Source organism: Lactuca serriola, chromosome 1 (assembly GCF_051521515.1).
Source record: "Lactuca serriola cultivar US96UC23 chromosome 1, Lser_US96UC23_V15, whole genome shotgun sequence".
NCBI classification, from domain to species: domain Eukaryota; kingdom Viridiplantae; phylum Streptophyta; class Magnoliopsida; order Asterales; family Asteraceae; genus Lactuca; species Lactuca serriola.
In genome coordinates, this window is record NC_136408.1 from 39463505 (window position 1) to 39485519 (window position 22015).

Here is a 22015-nt window from a genome sequence, read left to right on the forward strand (position 1 = left end):
TCGCAATTTTAGATTCAAATTAAAGATCATAACTACTTTATAGATCAAAACTGAAATATATTATTAATAGCATTTAATTCGGGTTTGTAACTATTAAACGAAAAGGAAATAATTGCAAAAATGTCTTTGAACTTTTCTCGACCAGTGATGCATTCATTTAATTCGGGTTTGTAACTATTAAACGAAAAGGAAATAATTGCAAAAATGTCTTTGAACTTTTCTGGTCGACCAGTGATGCATTCATACCCAATGCGCTTGCACACAAGTTCATGGCACCCAAGTCAAACCGGTTCGCATTTACACCACCTGCGTGCGCATGTGCAAAAGGGAGCTTTTGGTTCTATAAGTTTTACAAAGGTTAGAAACCCTTGTAGTTATATACCAATTTTCTTTTCTTTCTCCACATATGTGGGATGGAACAAAACATAATTAACTTTTTTTTAATCTTTTCAACTATCTCACTTTGATAAGTAATTTCTCATTCATTTTTAATCCGTTTTGGACGTGTGATATATCAAAACGAATGTATCACAGACGAAAACACGAACACATAATAATTTGTCTATTTTGATTACATTTAGAGTTTGAAATTCGTGCTAAAAACAAAGAAAAACCCATTCTTGGAAATTATAAAACCAATTTTCCAACGACATGATGGATTTTCAATCTAAAGCTAGTTATTGGTTACTTCCTAACTAGTGTCAAATCCTAATAATTAGTTAATTACTAACTGCTATAATGGGTATATCTTTTTAAAGTGTAGAAGACTTGATAAAAATATGAAAAGTTATTATTATAATAAAGAAATAATATATTCTGCTTTGATAAAATAAAAAAATGTATAAAACAAGTAGAATTATATTTATTCAATACAAAATTTGTGTGGGTCCGCGAGAAAGGAGATGATGCGGCGCTTATATGTCGCCCATGGCACCAACAAGCATCGCCTTCATCCATACGCTTCCATATTCTTAAGATTCTCTCTCAAACATTCATATCTGTCAAATAATTGGATTCAAATTTTAAATCTTTTTTTGATTCCTTCACCATATTTTCAAATTTCAACTGAAGATGCTGTGCAGGGGAACTAATTCGATAAAATGTAGAAAACCTGGATCAGTTCCGGTTTACCTGAATGTTTATGATCTTACCTCCATGAATGAATACGCTTATTGGGTTGGCCTCGGCGTATATCATTCCGGCGTTCAAGGTTTGATCTCGGTGTTGTTTTAGTTGATTTCATGAATTAAGATGCTCACTCATAGTTTCATTAAATTAAACATGTTTTTTCTGTACAATATCGTTTCTAGTTCATGGAGTTGAGTACGCTTTTGGATCTCATGAACAACCGACGACTGGAATCTTCGAAGGGGAACCGAAACAGTGCGAAGGATTCACGTTCAGGAAGCAGATTCTGATAGGATGGACGGAGATGAGTCTAAGAGATGTGAGAGGATTCATGGAAATGCTATCTCATGATTACACAGGGATTTCATATAACCTAATCACCAGAAACTGCAATCACTTCTGCAATGATGCTTGTCTCCAACTCACCGGAAATCCTATACCGAATTGGATCAATCGTCTAGCTAGAATCGGTAAGCTGTTAAGTAATTTCAACTGTTTCAGTTCATAATCGTACACGTTCATTTTCTTGCGATCAAATGAAATTCCTGACACTTTTTTTCCGGTGATGATTAGGTTTCCTGTGCAACTGTATAGTTCCAGCGAGTATAAATTCGACTAAAGTTGGAATTGAAGATCACAAAGTGTGTAATGAAGCAGAGATTAAGACGAAACTAAGGAGCCGTTCAAATCGGTTCACTTCATCTTCGAGTTCTCCATCGTTATCTTCGGTTGATCGTCCCAGAAGTCATGGAAGAACTGTTCTCCCTTCATCATCGCTTTTGATGCTTGATTCCCCATCTTCACGGGCAATAACAGTCTGTAATGGTAATCATATGTAATCAATCTTCCTTTTTTTTATTTTATTTTTAATTAAAGCTTTTGAGCTTTTTATGAAGTTGAATCTGCAAAGCACATGAAGGAGGGTTTGGTAATGGTTGTTAACAACTCAGAATTCGTACAACTAATTGATTCTTGATATTAGTTATGACTACGAATGATTTAAATAATTTAAGAACGTTGAATTTTGAAAAGTCATGCATAAAATAAAAGATTCTTAACCACAAATATGTATTGTCGTTTTGTAACTGCCTACCTGATGCTGTTTGGAAAAAAAAGAACTCTGTTTGCACAAATAGAACTCTTAAAATTTGACAAGGACACTTTTGTAATTATAATTGCATGTGCCTTTAGATTTGATGGTTTAGTTTTTTAGAGATCTACTTTTAAACGTTTTAGTTATGATAAATTTTATGAAGAAAAATGTATTTTTATCTAATTTTGCATGAAGGAATGTATTCTAAAAGTGAATAGTCACATGTTACAGTTAGATGGCTAATTGAGAAATTAAGACTGATAAAAATAAGAAAATAACTATAATGGACGAAGACTCTTTTACAAAAGGGAAAATTATATATATATATATATATATATATATATATATATATATATATATATATATATATATATATATATATATATATATATATAAAAGTTGTCAAACAATGATCGTTTTCCTCCCACATTTTCTTGTGTCCAAAAAATGAACCTTGCATTTTTTTTTGAAAGACATTTAGACCGATCGGTACAACCCTGTACCGTACATCGTGGGGATGCGATGAACACAACACCGATTGGGGAGAGGGGTTACGGTAAGCCTGCCGCACGAGGAAATTTCACCACATATTTGTGTGTTTTGAGGTGTGTTTGGTGTGTGGTATGACACCCATCAATTTTGTGAGGTGATGTAAAAATGACGTGACAAACTAAAACTATGGTAAGGTGTGGTATAACACTTACCGGTCCTAACAAATTAACCTACTCGTGGTGGTTGTGCTTTCTCTATAAGGATCTGATGAAGGTCGACCGAAAATGTGCTTATATTGTGACGCAAGCAACAAAGAGTGTTCCGGTCATTTTTTTTTCTCCCTACGATGTTTTTGTTCCTCTTTCATTTTCCGCAAAAGAGACCGATGAGCTCGCCACCTTCTTCGGCGCCGGTTAGATCTCCACAACTTTCAGTAGTTCTGAAACCTACAACATCTTCGGTTGAGCCTCTGATTTCTAATGTTCCTACTTTGTCTTATGGAGAGAGAGAGAGAGAGAGAGAGAGAGAGAGAGAGAGAGAGAGAGAGAGAGAGAATGATGAACATTTCCCTGTTAACTCTTGGCCCAAATTTTAGAATTTTTTTTATGAATTCATCCTAAATTTAGTAGTTTTTATAACTTTTTTTTTTCAAAATTTTGTTTCGAACATGTTTTTCTATAAAATCAAATTTATACAAAAAAATATATTTTCACATAAAAAAACTTATATTTTCTATATTATAACTTTTTAAAAAAACGTTTTTGTATAAGAGATATTTAATTATAAAAATAGGTATTTATTAAGTGTGTGTGTGTGTGTGTGTATATATATATATATATATATATATATATATATATATATATATAGAGAGAGAGAGAGAGAGAGAGAGAGAAAAAAGCTAGGTTCAAATATGTATTGATATTTATTGTGCGAACGTGTGGAAGTGCTATTCTGTGAGAATGATAAAGAAAATATGTTGTTTAATAATATAAATACGTATAATCTTACATAACTATTGTCATTCTCACACATTCTTACTAATTAAATCATCTATAAGGTTATTATAGACTTTATTATTATTCTCATTCTGTCAGAATATTTATTGAGTCGTATTCTGTAATAATGAAAATGAGGGAAAAACGATGTGTATGAACAAAAATAAATAAGAATTAATGAGAATCCTGGAAAATGATGATAGTTGTATAAGATTGAACGTAGTGAAATTACTAAACAACTCATTCTCTTAGTAATTCTCATAGAATAGCATTGTCCACACGTCTGCCAAATAGTTGTCCATCCACATTATAACCTAGCCATATATATATATATATATATATATATATATATATATATATATATATATATATATATATATATATATATATATATATATATATAGACACACACACACACACACAAGCTGTCTACCTACACAATGCAATGGGCGGCAAATAGTTTATTTCGGGAATTAATTTTATTCGAAAACGTAATACATTTCAAGGAGCACAAATCAAATACATATTGCTATTGGTCGGACTTTGATTGGTTTCAGTTTGACAATTAGTATGTTGATGTTTTAGGTTAAAAACAAGTATGTTGATGTTTTAGCTAAACAAATTATTTTCATTTTTTAGCTAATCAAATTTGTGTTGATTCTTTTTATGCGTAAAACAATAAGCACAAACCCCATATAATTTCTTCATGTTTGTATTTTTAGTTTGTTCACTTTTAACCTCTCAATACAATATACGCTTCATAAATATTTGTACTTGAAGACTTCATATAACATCAAATGCATGATTTTCTTCATGGAGTAAGTTTACTTGAACACTTATGTAGAAGTAGTAAAGTAATGCGATTAACCAACATTCTTGTAAAAAAAATGTGTTGTACTCATGACATTTCAAAAACTTTTGTGGCTCCTTCGTCTTAGGTGGTGGTGGTGGTGTTGTTTTTTTTGAAAAAAACCTCTTGAGACCTCTTATTGCTGCGCGGTGCAGCACACGCGCAACACTTTTAATCTCGCAACTGTTTGTTTTTTAAAAGTCTTTAGAGTTAAAAACCTCTGTGCATGTTCTATTTTGGTACAACATTTGTATTGCCTCTTCCAATCTATTCTTCTTCTTTTTTCTTGCTGAAATCTTGATTATATGTTGTTGAAATCTTATTTTACATTTTTTTTCATTTTTTTTGTTTTTTTTTGTTGATTTTTTTGTTTTTTTTATATTGAATAATGATAATTTCTTGATGAAATATAATTATTTTTTGCTAAAATATTTTTATTTTTTGTTGAAATATCATTATTTTTTTTTTGCTGAAATATCATAAATTCTTGCTGAAATGTCATACATTATTAAATTTTCAGTATTAAAAAACTATTTTGGTTTATAAAACCAGTTTATTTTAATTTTTTAATATTTGCAGCAACATGCAGATGTTAAAAAAAACACGTTTCTTATTACAGTCTGCAACCATTTGGTCCACATATTCCACCGCAGAGGGTTTTTAGTATCACAAAAAAAACTTGTGAGCTTATAATAAGGAAATCACAGTTTAGGGTTGTATAATTAATATATTAGTTTTATTGCTTTCATGTATAACATTTGAAGTTGATAATCACCTCATCAATTTTGTATACAAAAAAGTTTTTAAAAAAAAGTTTTATAGAAAATATAAGATTTTTTATGTGAAAATATGTTTTTATTGTATAAATGATTTTATAAAGAAAAAAACGTATTCGAAACAAAATTTTGAGAAAAAAATTTGTAATAAAAAGCTAAAGTTATGATGAATTCATAACAAAATTCTAAAATTTGGACCAAAAGGGTAATTTTAAGACCAAATTTGTAATAAATTTTAAAATTCGGGTCAAAGGTGTAAATTTTGGACCAAATTTTTAATAAATTTTAAAATTTGGGCCAAAAATGTAATTTTTGAAATTTGAATGACCTATTGAACGGATAAAATGATTAAATTGAATACGATTACTGATTTTTGAGAGTTAAATGAATAAAAAACTATATAGAGAGTAAATCAATTATGAGGACAATATGTAAGGACTTTATTGCAGTTTTCCTAAAAATATTTTTAACCAAAAGCAAAGAGTTTTTATTCTTGTAATTATACGTTAGCTTTAAACTAATCTTTGTTATTAATAATTTAAACTGTTTAATTTTTTTTCGCTATTTTTAGTAGAGTTGTTGAAAAACTAATTAATATCTAAAAAACTAAATTGTAACTGAAAAAATTGTTAATAATTAAAAAAGCTAGCCAACAAAAATAAAACGATGTTTGTAAAAATTAAATGATAAATATAAAATGATATAAAAAAAACATGTAGAAATTGATTTTAAAAAGTTATTGAATCACTTTTGAGCGGCGGACTATAATTCATAATATAAATATAAAAATACTTTGGTACAAGCGACCAAACTACAATCAACATGTAAAATATTAACTTTAATGTATAAACTACAATCAACATGTAAAATATTAACTTTAATGTATATTTTGTGTTATTTACTTGAATTTGTGTATTAAACTACATGTATGTTAGTTATATGTGAAATCACTTATATTTTAATTAAGTTAAAAATATAGCAAGACTTTTCTTTTTTAATATAGAGTAGATAGAAAGACACGACTAACCAATATAGGAAACAAATACGAGTAGGGAAGAAAATTAGCCCCTCGTATTGGGAAATTAGCGATGGTATCTGAATCAAAGTATAGTTTTATTGTTTCTATGTAGATTTTCTAACGAGTCAACAAATACTCGAAGCAAACTACATGCCCATTATGCAACAACGCTGATGAATCAGAATCTCATCTTCTATCGGAATGTACAGTTACACTAGAAATCTGGAAAGAAGTTAAGAGGTGGTGGTACCTGTTTCCCTATTCCTTTAGATCCTTATCAGACATGCTTCAATGCAAGAAACTAATCATAAACAATAATCTTGGCCAAATTCAAGAAGCAATTATGTTGGCATTTATCTAGGTAGTATGGAAATTCAGAAATGGAAGGATACATTCCAGCCAAAACAAATCGCATTGTAACCTGGTAAATGAAATTCAAGTTCTCGGCCACATGTGGATTAATTCCAGATGCAAGGCCAAAAAAATCAGGTGGTGGGAATGGTGTTGCAATCCAGTAAGTGAATGCAATATTTGAGGCAGTGTATTGATTGATGGGGGTAGGGTTTATGGGCTGGTGTGGGTAAAACTTGGTGTCATTGGTGTCGAGCCTAATTATAGTAGTGTGTGTTTAGTGTGAGTATCTTTGACTGGGTAGACATATTATAGGTGTACTATAATTAGGCTCTCTTTCATGTTTCTCTTCCGCGACACGATGGATATAGGGGGGGGGGAATGAGTATAATTTCGGTGTGTGTTCTCTTTTTTCACCATATTTATTCACCATATATTAGTATATAGGATACATATGTTCCTTGGTGTTCCTATTTCTATAGGTCTTACAACGATTGGTGCAAATGTCCAGCTTCAAAGGTTCATGCTCTCAAAAGATGTCTAAGTAGTTGCATTGCAGAGGCTCTGATGAACATATGGCCTTTTCTCTTGACCGGCCGGGAAATCGAAACACAAGGTGTACTCGACACATGGCAAGATAACATGCTTGACAAGTTGGTGAATTATTCGTAATTAATACTACCTGATGTTGGTGTGTTTGAAGTCTCACAAGGAGAGGGGAGTCAAAACCTAATCGTCTCTGAAACTCAACTCACTGTCATGTAGCTGCTGATCTGGTGAAAATTTTTGGGGCAAAACTGATCGTCTCGTAAGCGGCTTGACCTGTTGATCTATTTTTTGTTTTGTTGTTGTTTGTTGAAAATTTTAACTATCCATAGCTCCATGCTGGATCTTTGCTGTTTTGTAATATGTCCAGCTTCATGTTGGATGTTTTTTTTTTTTTTTTTTTTTTTTTTTTTTTTTTTTTTTTTAATTTCAATATTATCTTGCCGTTTCAAAAAGAATATTAATAAATAAATAATCATTTATGGAGAATTATCAAAAATAGTATTTTTGAGAAATTAAAAAAAAAAGTTAAATAACTTTAAAAGAAAAAGTTAAATAAACATGTTGAAACATTAGTTAAAATAGTTTTTTAAAACTACTTTTTTTTATTATTAATTTACCAAACATGAACATTTGAAAAGACTAATTGCAGTGCATTAAAACTAAATAACTCACTTGAAAAACTAACATTTCGTATTCTAAGGTGTTTTCAAGCCTCTCCAAGTTTGAAAGTCAACTTTCAAAAATCTCATGTGTTTGGTATCGACGGTTCTGATTCAGAAATAAAGCGTTGGACCACGACACTGGGATGTGTAGTTGATTCTCTCCCCTTCACATATCTCGGAGTACCAATAGACGCTAATATTGCCCATAAAAAACATTGGAGGTATGTCATCGAAAAATTCCAATCAAAGCTCTCCACATGGAAAGCCCGTTCCCTATCATTTGGTGGTAGACTTACCTTAGTCAAAGTAGTCATGAGCAGTCTACCCACTTATTACTTCTCCTTGTTCAAGGCCCCGACATGTGTAATCGAGCAACTCGAAAAACTTAGAAGGCGTTCCTATGGGTGGGGGGGGGGGGGGTAGTGATGAAATCAGGAAAGTACACTGGATCGCGTGGGAGAAGGTCCTTGCACCCAAGCAGGAAGGCGGGCTTGGAGTTGGCTCATTATTGGCACAAAATAGAGCTCTTTTAGCTAGATGGTGGTACAGAGAAAGAGTCATTGTGGAAAAATGTAATTTATGACATTCACAATCTATAAAAAAAACTAGGGATGTTATTGCGAAAAAAATAATTTCGGGTGTCTGGTTAAATATCTCGAAAGCACTCTCAGGGCTGCCTTCTCCCGACCTCAATTCAGATTCTTTATTCCGATTTCATGTTGTTAATGGAGAAGATACTCACTTCTGGAAAGATGTATGGCAATGTAAACTGGAAAACAAGAAGTTGTGTATGATTAGTGATTGATGTTCTAGAAATAGGTTCAATTGGTCATGGAAACAACCGATCACCCATAGCAACCTCGTATAGGAGCTTGGTCAACTGCATGTCCTGATCATGACATTCCACTTCAGTAGCATAGATGACATATATTGGTTCTCAGGTACTCATGATGACATTTACACGGTTGAATCTCTTCGATAGATGATAGATACAAAAAATCACTCTATGTAGTGGACCCTCAATTAAATGGATTCACCTTGTTCCGTTAAAGGTCTCTTGCTTCCTATGGAGGGCCTGGAATAATCGTATTCCAAGTGGCGGAGACTTTAGCTACTCGAGGTGTGCAAATGGACAATAACCTATGTGGTTTATGCTCAATGGAGAATGAAACGTGTGACCATGTCCTCGTTAAATGCCCCATAGCCAGGAGAATCTTTGAAGGAGTTTTCAATTGGTGTCACATCCCTATTCAGGTCTTTAATGGTATGAGAGATGTTATTGACTTTGCAGCCAATTGGGGAAACTGCCCAAGGAAGAAGGTAATTTCCACAGTTGTATGATATTGCACACTATGGAATGTTTGGTTGGCTAGGAACAACAGGGTCTTCTTCAAAGGTATCCCACTATCCCCCTCGTTGATAATATACAACATCATTTCATTATCCTATCCATGGATCAAACATAGGAGCAAAAAGGCTAATGTTAGATGGTGTGATTGAGTGTGTTCTCCCCTGTAATAGTTTGTATTTTCGTGTTTTCTTCCCCACTCCCTGTTTTGATCATGTTTTATATTTGAATGCCTTACCGCTCTCTAGTTACTTGCTAGTGGCGGTAGTTGGGCATATTAAAATATTTGTCGTTTAAAAAAAACTATTCACATTTAAATCTAAGAAGAGTTAACGGGTTACTTAATTCCATTCTTTTACATATTTTTTTTTTATTCTTTCATGATTTTGTTCCATACTCTTATTATTTTACATGGTTTCCTTTATTCTTTATCCTGAGTTATACATAATCAATTACATAAACCCAGGGGCGGATCTTTCATAGGGCTAGGGGGCTGTGCCCCCCCCCCCCCCCCTGATTTTTTTGGCATAAATAGTCCATATTCTTTAACTTTATACATATTTAGCCAAAAAATATAAAATTTTGACTATGCGCCCCCCCCCCCCCCCCCTGTTCACCAATGTTTACACAAATTATATTTTCGGCCCCTCCAAATTAAATATTGAAGCTCCGCCACTACATAAACCCACCAAATTTATATTCCATAGAAACTCTAACAGTCTATACTGAAACTAGTCAGCAATGATTGTGATCTGAAGCTCGAGTGTCGAGATGTAACACATTAGTGTAAGAAGAGCCATAATGCAAACATATTTTATAAACGAGTTATGTGGGGAAAATAAGATTTTGTATGATTTATGTACGAGTCATTTTACATCAACTAGATTATGACACGCGTTAAACGCGGGAAATATAAATTAAATACATATTACATTAATAGGGGATATTGTCTTGGGTGAAATTTTAATAAAAAATGTTAGTTATATTCATTTTTACAGTTTTTGGACCAAACTTATTAAATAAAATTATTTAATATTTATATTAGAACAATTTGTTTTTTTAATACAATAATTTTTAACATGAATGATCCATGTGATCTTTGTTTTATCACGACAAGATGTGACTTCTTGATTAAAACATGTTGCGTAGTAGCTTTATGAATTAACTTTGTTCGATGTACCAACCCCCATGAAGGCTCATATGATTCTTTTCATATTGGCCCTGTAAAATCAAAAACAAAATAAGTTGTTATATGTACCAGCAACGTTAAATTTTGCAAAGAAATTCGATAAACATTACAGTTAAAGAGCATTGTCATAACTATAAACATGAAATTCAAATATTTTAATTTGGTCAAGATGGCATAAGCAATTTGATCTAAGGATGGAAAATGTATAAGTGAAACACAATCAAAAGTATTTATTTCTTTAGATGATGAAATAAAGTTTCTCTTTTAGACATAGAATTCAATCTTTTATATTGTAAATGTAAACGTCTTAGTTTTCGTCTCTCTTTAGCATCATTGTAATGAGTTTTATTATTTAAATCTATAAAATTATAGAATATCATTAATATCTAAAAATAATAATATTTTAATGGTAAATATTCACTAATAAATTTATGAATAATTTCACAAGGATTTATTAATAATTGTTTCAGAACAGTTACAAAATTAATAAAAGTTTACAATTTCATAAAAATGGTAGTTTTCTAATATTTATATTGAAGTTGTAATGAATAACATTATAACAATGTTGACAAAGTCACATTAAAACGAAATAATAGAGTAAAATATTATTAAATTTCTAAATTCATCTGAGTTTAAACCAAAAAGGCAAATAGATGAATAATTCAACATTTCATAAAACCCAAAATGTATTCAAATGATCAAAATTCTAAGCAAAAAATGAATAGTATGAAACAAAGTCATCAAAAATCAAACCCCAAAACCAAATAGTATGTAAACAAAATATGAGATTAATAATATTCAAATCATTCAACTACTCAAACAAAATCATGAAAATCATATATTATTTTTCTTGCTTTGGAATTAACAGTTTTGACTTGCCTTCTCTAGAAATACGATATGTCATTGATGTTGATGGTCGTTTGTTTGAGGACATTGTTGTCAAATTATCAACATCGTAAACATCTTCCAGAATGCATTTTAATTATTCATATCCATACACTTTTTTAAAGGATGTCCATTTATTTAGTGGACTTGTTGCAGTGCATTTATCAAGATTCAAAATGGGTGTGATGTTAACACCAGTAAACGAAACAACATCCTAAATGTGGAAAATAAATTCATATGTCAATCTAGAAGTTAATAATAATTTAAAGTATTTAACATATTAGTTTTAGTTATATTATATTTAAAACCTTCTAATTTAACGTGTCTTGAAATCCGAATTCTGCTAATAAAACGTTAAATAAATCAGATTATGGTGCTTATATTTTTAGTACATAGAAATATGTTAGTTGATCAACCGAAATATTAAAAAAAATGAAATTTAATAAGTGCAGTGTTTATAGCATTCTTCGTAAAAGAATGTTTCATGTTTGATGTTAATTTTTTTTTCCAATTCAATAATGATTGTATTATCAACAGTGAAGTTTGAGATTGCATAACCATCAACTTTGTTCTTCAAATTATAATGTAAAACTTGAATTTTGAACACCAATTTTTTATCCAAAAGTACATTCAAAGAAGATAGATAAATCTCCATAATACCCTCTTAAAAATTAAAAAAAAAGGTTATAAAAATCAATAGACAAAAAGTAAAAAATTAGTATTATATAAATGAAGTTAATATCGATAACCTCGTTAAACTTTTGAAGCAGTTTTTTCTAGAAGTTTCTTTGCATCATGATCAAATATTGTAAGTAACACCACATCGGTAAAGTCTTGTACTCGAATGATGATTTTGAAACTAAAATCATTAATATAAACAAATTCAGTAAAATAAAATTAGAAAATTTAACTGAAGAGTATAATAATATGTATAAAAAAATTCTTAAAAACCTTAAAACAACATATATGTATTTGTTCATGCAAGTTGAAGTGTAATAATAAAAAACTTATTTATCTTGCTTTTGATCCGGTCCACGAGTTTTGTCATCATGCATTAAAATGACTTTTATGGCTTTCTCTTAACAAACATAGGTCAACACACACACACACACACACACACACATATATATATATATATATATATATATATATGGATATAATTTATTTTTTATAACTAAAAGAATGAAACTAATATGCTTATAGTAGATTAATAATTTTATTAATGACCTCTCAATAGGAATAAAGTAGAAATAAGAGGTAATAAGAATAGAATAAAATACAAGAGATTGGAGAAGAAGAAGGAGAACACGGTAAACAAAGAACTTGGAAAAAAAAGAATAAAAGAATAAGACCGTTAAAGAAGAAACACTGTAAATCATAGGATTCAATCTAAAATCGTAAGAAGAACAACTTCAATGTAATCGTATATATAGGTTGTTTTCCAATAAGGAAATCATTATCTTCCAAAAAAATGGGATCCTAAGATATCATCTTGGAGAATTTTGGTTATTCATCTGAAAAAAAAAATATCATTTTTATTGTGTCAAAGTTTCAAATTAATTGACTTTGTTAATTAATAAGTTTTAAATTCAAAACCATTATCTCAAATTGATTTCTTTTACGTGGGATATACCGAGAGATAAATTATGAATAATATTGACTTTAATTTTGACTATTAAATATTTTACAGATTTAATGGGATTAGATTAGCCTTTATAGGTTAATTACTAAATTATTTATATGCTTATTTAATGGATTTTTTCAAAAAAAAAAAAAACTAAAAACTAAACGGGTTTGAATTTTGAAGCCAAAAGCTATAAATAATGGAGTTAAATTAGGAACAATATTAATTAGAGAACCCGATATCTAGTAAATAAATAGAATGATATGTGGTAATTGATAATATAATTCCTGAATTTAAAGATTCTATAATTGAATCTTATTGTGTTTGAATTTTATTTAAAGAAGATGATGTAACCAATTTGATCTAATGGTGGAAAACATAAGATTGAAATTCAATTAAAGGTCTTGATTGCTTCATTGGTAAATTAAGAGTTATCTTTTAATAATTTTTAAAGATAACTGAATTATTTATATGTTTATTTAATGATTTTTTTCAAAAAGAAAAAATAGTTTAGATTTTGAAGCCAAAAGCTATAAATAAGGAAGTTAAATTGGAACAACGTTAATTAGAGAAACTGATATCTAGTATATAAATAAAACGATATGTTGTAATTGATAATATAATTGTTGAATTTAAAGATTCTATAATTATTAAAGATTCTATAATTGAATCTTATTGTGTTTGAATTCTATTTAAAGAAGATGAGGTAAGCAATTTGATCTAATGGTGAAAACGTATGATTGAAATGCAATCAAGGGTCCTGATTGCTTTATTGGTGAATTAAGGATTCTTTTTTAATAATATTTAGAGATTGATGGATTTTGGTTTAGCGATATCGGATGATATGTTTTGGAAATGTGTTCATTAGCCAATAAGTTGATGGTTCAAATCCTCTAAAAAAGATAGATATTCAAAAGTATTATTAGAGAATGTGTAAGTTAGCTTGGTCAAATTTTTTTTGTACTATCACTTATGAGAATTAAAGGACCCAATGTATATATATCATGGTATGTACATAAATACATAAACAAAGAGGGAGAGTGATAAGAAATAAAATAAAGGTTAATTTCTTTTTGTAAATAATAGAAAAGAAAATGACAGTCTTTTTTCCCCCATATTCTAGAGTTGATATGACAACTGGTTTCCTAAAGGTTGGTAACGTTTCTTTCATTTTTCTTCATTTATTAATGATGCTTACAAAACATTTTAGAAAAGAACAAAACATTTTCAAAAATGGAAGAAAAGAAATTAGATAGAAATGGATTGGTAAAAAGTTGAAAGCAGGAAAACAAAACTCCTCTTCCCTTTCTATATCATTGTTCTTTTTGTATTAAATGAATATTACGTAGACATATTTATATCTTACTACATTAAATAATCTTGCATAAAATCCATTAAATAAAAATGAAATAAATAATAGTTTGGTCGCTATTTTTTATTTTAATTTTTATTTTATAATATAAGCCTGCTTTCTTTCAATCTAACCCATATTCCGACATTCGTTGGAAATCATCCAAATTTTCAGCCATTCATTTTTTTTCACTCTAAACCGGATGACACGCCCTAAACAGTTTTATGCCCCATTTATTATGCATAAATAGAACGTAACATGACCAACTTGTAATGCATTTTACATGGACTAATACTGAAACAAATGACATCTAAAAAAGAAATATTACATAAAAAACAGGTGGGCATCACTTATGCAAAAGACATGAATATCTTATTTTCATCATCGAAATTAATCCTAGAAAACTTGTTTGGTTTGACCTTCTCCCATATATGATATAACAAAAGGCAGCCTTAAAACCAACATTTGTTTGGATCTATCCATCAACAGGAATCAATCAGAAGCAAAAAAGAAGAAGAAAAAAAACCTGTTTATTAACGATAAAAAGGTAAAGTTATTCTTTTACCCTAACCTGGGACCAAAGAATAATAATGGTAAAGAATGGCAGCTTTTGTAATGGCATTAGTAATAACATGAAACATGAAAAAACACATACATATAGTTTGCCTCCTGAAAAAGCACCTTTCTTTTTCTAGGTTTAACTTTTACTTGGTGTATGGTTTTGCAAGTCCAGATAAAACATGTCACAGGGCCCATTAATTGGCCTCGTTCAATGATTCAATCAACATGGGATTCTATTGGGTAATTCAGGGTGGGGCTATTGTTTCCATCCAAAATAATAATTACGATCAATATGTAAAATGAACCCATATCCTTTATTTTGGTGCGAATATAACAAGATAAGAAGAAGATTTAACAATTACATGTCTTAGTACCCCAATCAACTATGTTATTTATCTGATTTGATTGTTAAAATATTTTTTTTCTCAATAGGTCAGTAAACTTACAACTTACATGTCTATTAAGTCATTTTCGTTAGTTTTTAACAGATCTTCCGTTAACCGGTTATTATAATTTACAAGAATGGTCCATATGGTTTCAACTTTGTTGTGGTTGGTCCTTTACCAGCATCGTTCATTACCTGCACCACCATCGTTCACTTCCGGCACCCACCATCGTTCACTTCCGGCAACCCCCAGGATTTTAGATTTAGAGTTTAGTTTACTGGTCGATTTTAAGTAAAAATATAATAGATTTGGTAGAAACTCCAACCACTTAAATCCTTTAAATCGACCAAAAATATACTAGATCACTAAAAGGGTCATCGTAGAAATTTGCAAATTGCATTTAATATTATTTGGTGAAATAGCTGCATTAAGAATGATCGGTTTTTAATATGGGACTCTCGTCGCAAATAAAAATGTATATATTGGTAGTTAGTGAACTGCATTTAGTGTTACATAGTGTAATAATTTCATTCGGATAATCCAATTTAAATAAACATGTCATGTATATACTTTGTGAAGGTAAGGATTATTGATGCATTCTCTGTAAGAAAAAATTAACTCACAAATATCTTATTGGTAATTAATTTCTTATTTAGCAAATAGACATTGTTAACTTTCATTCAATGTTGATTCTAAAGGTATATTTTTTTAGTAAATTACACGAATGGTCCTTGTGGAATGGGGTAATTTTCACGCTTGGTACATAATTTTTTTCTTAACTCGGAAACTAGGAAGGTCCCTAAAATGTAATTTGTTGCGCTTTTGGTCCCTGTCAGACCTGAAAAGTCTATTTTGCCCTTGATGATATATTTTTATTTTGTTAATATTTTTTATTACTTCAACTATTAGTAAATAAAATAAATTATTAATAATTGTTTTTAATGGACCCACCCCAACTTATTCTTCGTCCCTTCATAATGGAGGAGGGCTATCTAGTTTCCCGACACCAATGGTCACCATCTCCGGCCACATATCCGATACCAAAGAAATCACCATAAAGTCAACACAAACTACCTAATTTTCAACCATAAATATGAAATACATCTAAAATCAAAGCAACAACTCAAATCCAAAACAAAAATCCAATCTACAACCCAAGAAAAACTCACAAATACAATCCAAATGAAACCCATAAATTGAGTTTTTTCCATCTAAACCCATAAATGAAAATGGAAATTGAAATCAAAAGCATACTATGACCACAAAAATTGAAATGTTTTAAATTTAACTGATGATGAATCCTAGAAATCGACCTTGGTCTCGAAAACAACGATCGATGTTTGTGAAGATGAAGAACATCGATTATAGGGGTACACTCTAGTACTTGAAATTCGAGTTTGCAAGTTGAATCACCAACCTGATGAAAAAATGAATCACAAATCATAAACCAAATGCTTCATATTCTAATATACCCAAATCACCAAGAGAGTAAGGAGACATATCTTTAATCCTGTGATTTTAGGGCTCCGTCTTTAGTTTCATTCGATCATAATACACATCAAGAATAGTAAGGAAATAAATGGAAAGGAAACAAATGGATCGGTTCATGGGGCAGCATCTGCAGTAATTATGGAACCCTAAACCACCAACGTTTTTCCAGAGGTTGACGGTGGTCCAAGAAATATTGGAAGGTCACTAACACATCCTCTGATGTAGGGATTGAGCAGTGGTGTGGAGCCCTAAGCTCCGGTATCACCCCTTCTTCTCGATCAAGGGTGACAAAGGTGATGGTGTCGATGCTGGAGAGGCTGTTAGGCTTTCCGACGAGAGAAATTGATGTCCGACGTGAAATGGTAAGGAGGTGGTTGAGAGCTTTCCGGAAAAAGTAAAGAAGAGGGGGGGGGGGGGGGGTTTCCAGCGATGGTAGGGGTGGGGATGAGGGAAGAAGGAGTATGTAGTGGTGGTAGCCAATTGTTTTTGGAAGAAATTATCCGATGGTGATGATTAAGGACGATGGGTGGGAAGGGTCAAGGTAAAGGGTGAGATCTGATTGTTTTTAATAATATTTTTCAATAACAAATAAGAAATAAATAATTAAATAATTAAAAAAGAAATAAAAAGGGCAAAATAGTCTTTTTAGGTCTGGTAGGGACCAAATGCGGAAAAAATTACATTTTAGGGACCATCCGAGTTAAAAAACAGAATTAAGGACCAAGCATGCAGATTACCCCAAACCACAAGGACCATTCACATAATTTTAAATACACTCTTTAAAATTGAAACTTGTTGAAATTATTTTTTTATAAAAAATAAAATCGATTGAGATTTTTTTGGTTAGTGATCGTATGTTAGAATAATGTTTAACGGGGTTGCCCGAGGTGAAGGGTGGTGGTTGTCGGAATTGAACGTTGGTGATGTCGGTGGTGAACTATGCTAGTGTGGTACTAGCCACGAAAGAAATTGAAATCATAGAGATCATTCGTGTAATTTATAATAACCAGTTAATGGATGATATGTTAAAAACTAACGAAAACGACTTAATACACATGTAAGTTGTAAGTTTAATGACATATTACACAAAAAAATATTTTAATGACCAAATCAGATAACTAACGATAGTTGATTGGACTACAATGACATTTACCCTCATAATATATATCAATTGGATGGTAGATATTCATGACTTCCTTTGAACGAGGATGGTTAAAGTCATTTTGATTTTCACATTTATTTAAATGTATATTTTATCAATACTGGGATAAAAAGGAAATTTATTTTTAACTCATTCGTTTTCCAAGTTTTTTTTGAGAGAGAAAAAGCTTAAAGAATTGAAATCACACGAAATGTTAAACTACAAAATGGTAGAGGACGATCGAAATTGAAAAGAGCTTTTACACTATTGTGAAATAAATGGCCCTGACGATTCATCATATGTTACTATGTATAATCAGTGTACTAGACGGTTACAAAATAAAACAACATTCAAAACTTTAAAAAATATAATATTAATCATCTATTTGTAAATAGTTATTTTAAAAGATAGTTAGATGTTTTGTCCAGTAACTATATAATATTATATAATAGTTTGAAGATCTGAATAATGTTCCATTTGTCTAGATTAATGATAAAATGATCATGTTGTATAATGAAATATAATGTTTAAAAAAAATAGAAAACATTGATAAATTTGTCTAGATTAATGATATTTTTTTTTATTTAAAATTAGAAAATAAAATAACATAAAAAACATACATGAACACAAAATGATAAGTAACTTGCTCTAAAATAATAGACAACTAGTGAAGGAACCCACGTTGCGGGATTATAACTTATTATTTGTAGATGACAAACATGGCAATAGGTTGTAACTCTGTTTTGGACGAGACACACAAGCCATTTATAGCAAACTGGAAAGATATACTTGAATGAAATTGGTCTAGAGTAAAAGTGGAGCGGAATCTTAAGAACCACCGTGCTTTGTTGAGGCTATATAGCAGCCACCGCCAAAAAAAAAAACAATCAAATACAATATAAGTTTTGATAAATCATTAATTTAATGGAATAAACTCATAATCCAACATTTCCATTAATTAATTGCAGCATCTCTTTTGGTTTTTTGTCATCGACAGGTTTTTTCTTCAAGGTTTTTTCTCCGGTGGCTTTTCATTGGGCTTCTTATCACCACCACCTCCGCCGTCCTTTTTGGGCTGAGGAGAGAGGATCTTCACCTTTCTTGGTGTTGTACTCTACTCGTTCCTTGATGCATTACCCAGCAACTTCCTGGAAAGATGAAGGAAAGACTTCTCAACGTTGTAATTAATCTTGGCTGAGATTTCATAATATTGCAAGTTCTTCTTTCTATGAAAACTAAGTTGTTTTGCTTTCACTTGACGATTCTTCACATCAACTTTGTCTCCACATACCACAATTGGGATGTTCGCACAAACACTATAAAAATCCATATAAAAATACATCAAGAAACAATAAAGATTCATGATAAAAAAAATATCACAAAACTAACTGGCAAAGATCATGATGCCATGTGGGAACATTCTTGTAAGTCAACCTTGCAGTTACATCAAACATGATGATGCCATATTGACCATGAATGTTGAACATCATTCAAATAGGTCAGTAAATATGCTTATTGTCATTGTTAATAAAGGGCATTTTAGACATTTGATATAAATAAACAATGGCAGATTAGATACTTACTAATAACCATCATGAAGACCACCAAATATCTCCTGTCCGGCTGTGTCCCTTCAGTAAAATTGAATCTTTCCACAGTTAGTGAAGAAATCCAGAGGGTGAACTTCAACACCAATGGTCTCTATATGAACGAAAAAAGAAATTTATTAATTATAAGAGTCGAAATGAAAGACTTTGGTAGATAGGAGAATGCAGTTTTATAATTACTTAGGTTTATATTTCTTCTCAAAATCTCCAGTTAACTGTTTTTTCATGCAGGTGGTTTTTCCTACACAATTCAAACAATGACTATTTAGGGTCATGGAAACAGAAAAAAGCATCTACTGCTATAGAGAGAGTACTCTTTGTGACCTAGATGTCAGTTTGATAGAGATTTAAATTCATTTCTAACTTGGAATTGTATGTAAACACAATGCGTATCAACTCTTTATGGAAAATTAACCATCAGTCGAAAATAAAACTTGGAAAACAATGTGCGAGGTGATAAAGACCTAGAAAATGTCCCAGAAGTAACATAATACATGCAACAACTGTTAAAACTGTTCCTTCCTCAAATATAATGCGGTTTAAGTTTCTTTTTTGCAAGAACATTGGTTTATTTCATTATTTGTATAGCAAATGCAAATACATTCTAACACACAAGATTAGTGGCTTATTTTATTTTTTCAAGAACAGTGGTTTTTTTCATTATTTCTAAGGTTCAAACGTTTTATTTATTAAGAACCACCACAGGGGTATTTATGTCCTAAATGTATCTTTCACATATAAGCTGTATAAACAGTAACCCTAACCCCAAAAAGTCGGGTAATCGACGGGTTGCTAATTCGGTTGCTAATTCGGCAACGCCTACAACACAAAACCCGTAAAATTAAACGTTTCCAATCAACCAATACAAATTCGTAGTTTTTTCATCCAGAGATCAGTAGACCAAATACAATTTACAAACACACATACACATTATAGAGTAGAAGGAGAATTGAAAAAAAAAATATATTTCAATAGGAAAAGAAATTAATATTCAGTAATAGTTACTTGAACAAGGCAAGTGCATTATAAACTCTTGTAGCGTCCGCCATACCAAGCTTAAGAGGCGACACCAACTTGTATACCCACAAAAGTTCCTGAAAATGGGAAAGAATTATAGAGAGCCTTCTCTTGTCCAATTCTATTAAGTAATGTTTATTAATGTTGTATAGCTTTAAATTAATGTCAAATTGATTTGTATGATCGATACACATTGTTTTATGAGGTTAAGCATACCTCAAACAATGAAAAGATTGCGTCTCTTGAATTCCAAAGTAGCAACCCCACCTCACGACCTCCTTTTCCCTATATTAAGAAGGATACTAAGTGAACATAACAACTATGGAGTTAACTGTATGGAGCTTGAATTAAAAAAACTTTGGACTGCCTTTATCGTCACACCCATGTAAACTGGATACTAAAACCCTAATCGTTTATACAAGCAATGCATTCTGCCCAAAAAAGAAAATAATTTCAACCAAACCAATGTTGAAGTGGAAAATCGTGCATAGATGATAGATCAGCTTCCGAAGACTGTCTAGTTTGCACTAACTCTTACTCATACCAAAATTCAACATCTAATTAAACCATAATTCTAGATGATAGTTATCAGATTAACTGCAGGAACCTAAAAATCGACAAACATCAGCCTTCCTTTTCTCGAAGCACCCCCTTAAATGAAACCACACCCCTAATTCTTTATGAAGTCGCTACATTCTACTAAAATGACCAACAAATTCAATCATCGTCTCGACAGATATAGATAAGCGATTGAAAGAGATAAAAAAAATATCGGTCTTACCTTCTACTAATTAAGCAAAACGTATTGCCTACTTTGGTTAGAGGTTCGGCTGCCATTGAAGTGGAATGTATGATCAGCATCTCTTCCTCCGGCGAAAGTTCTCTTGAACTACCGCCCGTGGCTGAAACGTCCATCATACCTTCTCTCTTTAGCAATTTCTCGCTCCAGAAAATAAGAAGGGGGGTTTTCAAGGGTTTTGAAGTCGAAGGAGACTGTGTTTCTTGCTTAGAAAGAAGACATCGATAAAAGAAGAGAATAATAGAAAATCCAAAACTAACCTTGCCACCCATTTATACTGATCATATCTCCGGACAGATTGATGTCAAAAGGAGGAGGCCTAGTCGACATAAGGATAGGACAACGACCTCCAATCCAAGTTGGAAGCTTCATCGGTTTACAAACAGAGGAGGTTGAAGATTGTGCAGAAGCAGCAGAGTGAATCGGTGGAGAAGATCGACTGCAGTCATGTTTGTATACGCGTATATGGTGGTGGTGAGCAGCGGCATATAAGGTGGTGGTGGTGGAAGCGTTTTGGGTCTCAACTATGAAGAACAAAACCGGTGATATTAGTCTACTAATATGGGAGAGAGACGGTGATGGGTAAGAAAGGTCATATTTTTATCAGAAGTCAACGGCGATGGCTACACGCGGATGGGGGGGGGGGGGGGGGAAGCATCTGAATCAATTGTAATGGAGCCGTCGATCAATATTCCCATTAAT

The 22015-nt window shown here is 31.4% G+C and overlaps 1 protein-coding gene and 1 long non-coding RNA gene across 2 annotated transcripts; one reads left to right on the forward strand and one right to left on the reverse strand.

Annotated features, from left to right (window-relative positions):
• The first annotated feature begins 950 nt into the window (after nucleotides 1-950).
• Nucleotides 951-2159, forward strand: LOC145084406 (deSI-like protein At4g17486). The gene is made up of 3 exons (XM_079023446.1): nucleotides 951-1210; nucleotides 1311-1598; nucleotides 1702-2159. Exons 1-3 carry the CDS (start codon nucleotides 1072-1074, stop codon nucleotides 1965-1967), a joined length of 693 nt encoding a protein of 230 aa, XP_078879572.1. The 5' UTR covers nucleotides 951-1071; the 3' UTR covers nucleotides 1968-2159.
• A 16358-nt stretch (nucleotides 2160-18517) lies between these two features.
• Nucleotides 18518-21988, reverse strand: LOC145084422 (uncharacterized). Its single transcript, XR_013698871.1, has 3 exons — nucleotides 20731-21988; nucleotides 19280-20591; nucleotides 18518-19206 (listed from the first exon to the last, which is right to left on the reverse strand). It is a non-coding gene; the product is annotated as an uncharacterized LOC145084422 (long non-coding RNA).
• Between the last annotated feature and the right edge of the window lie 27 nt (nucleotides 21989-22015).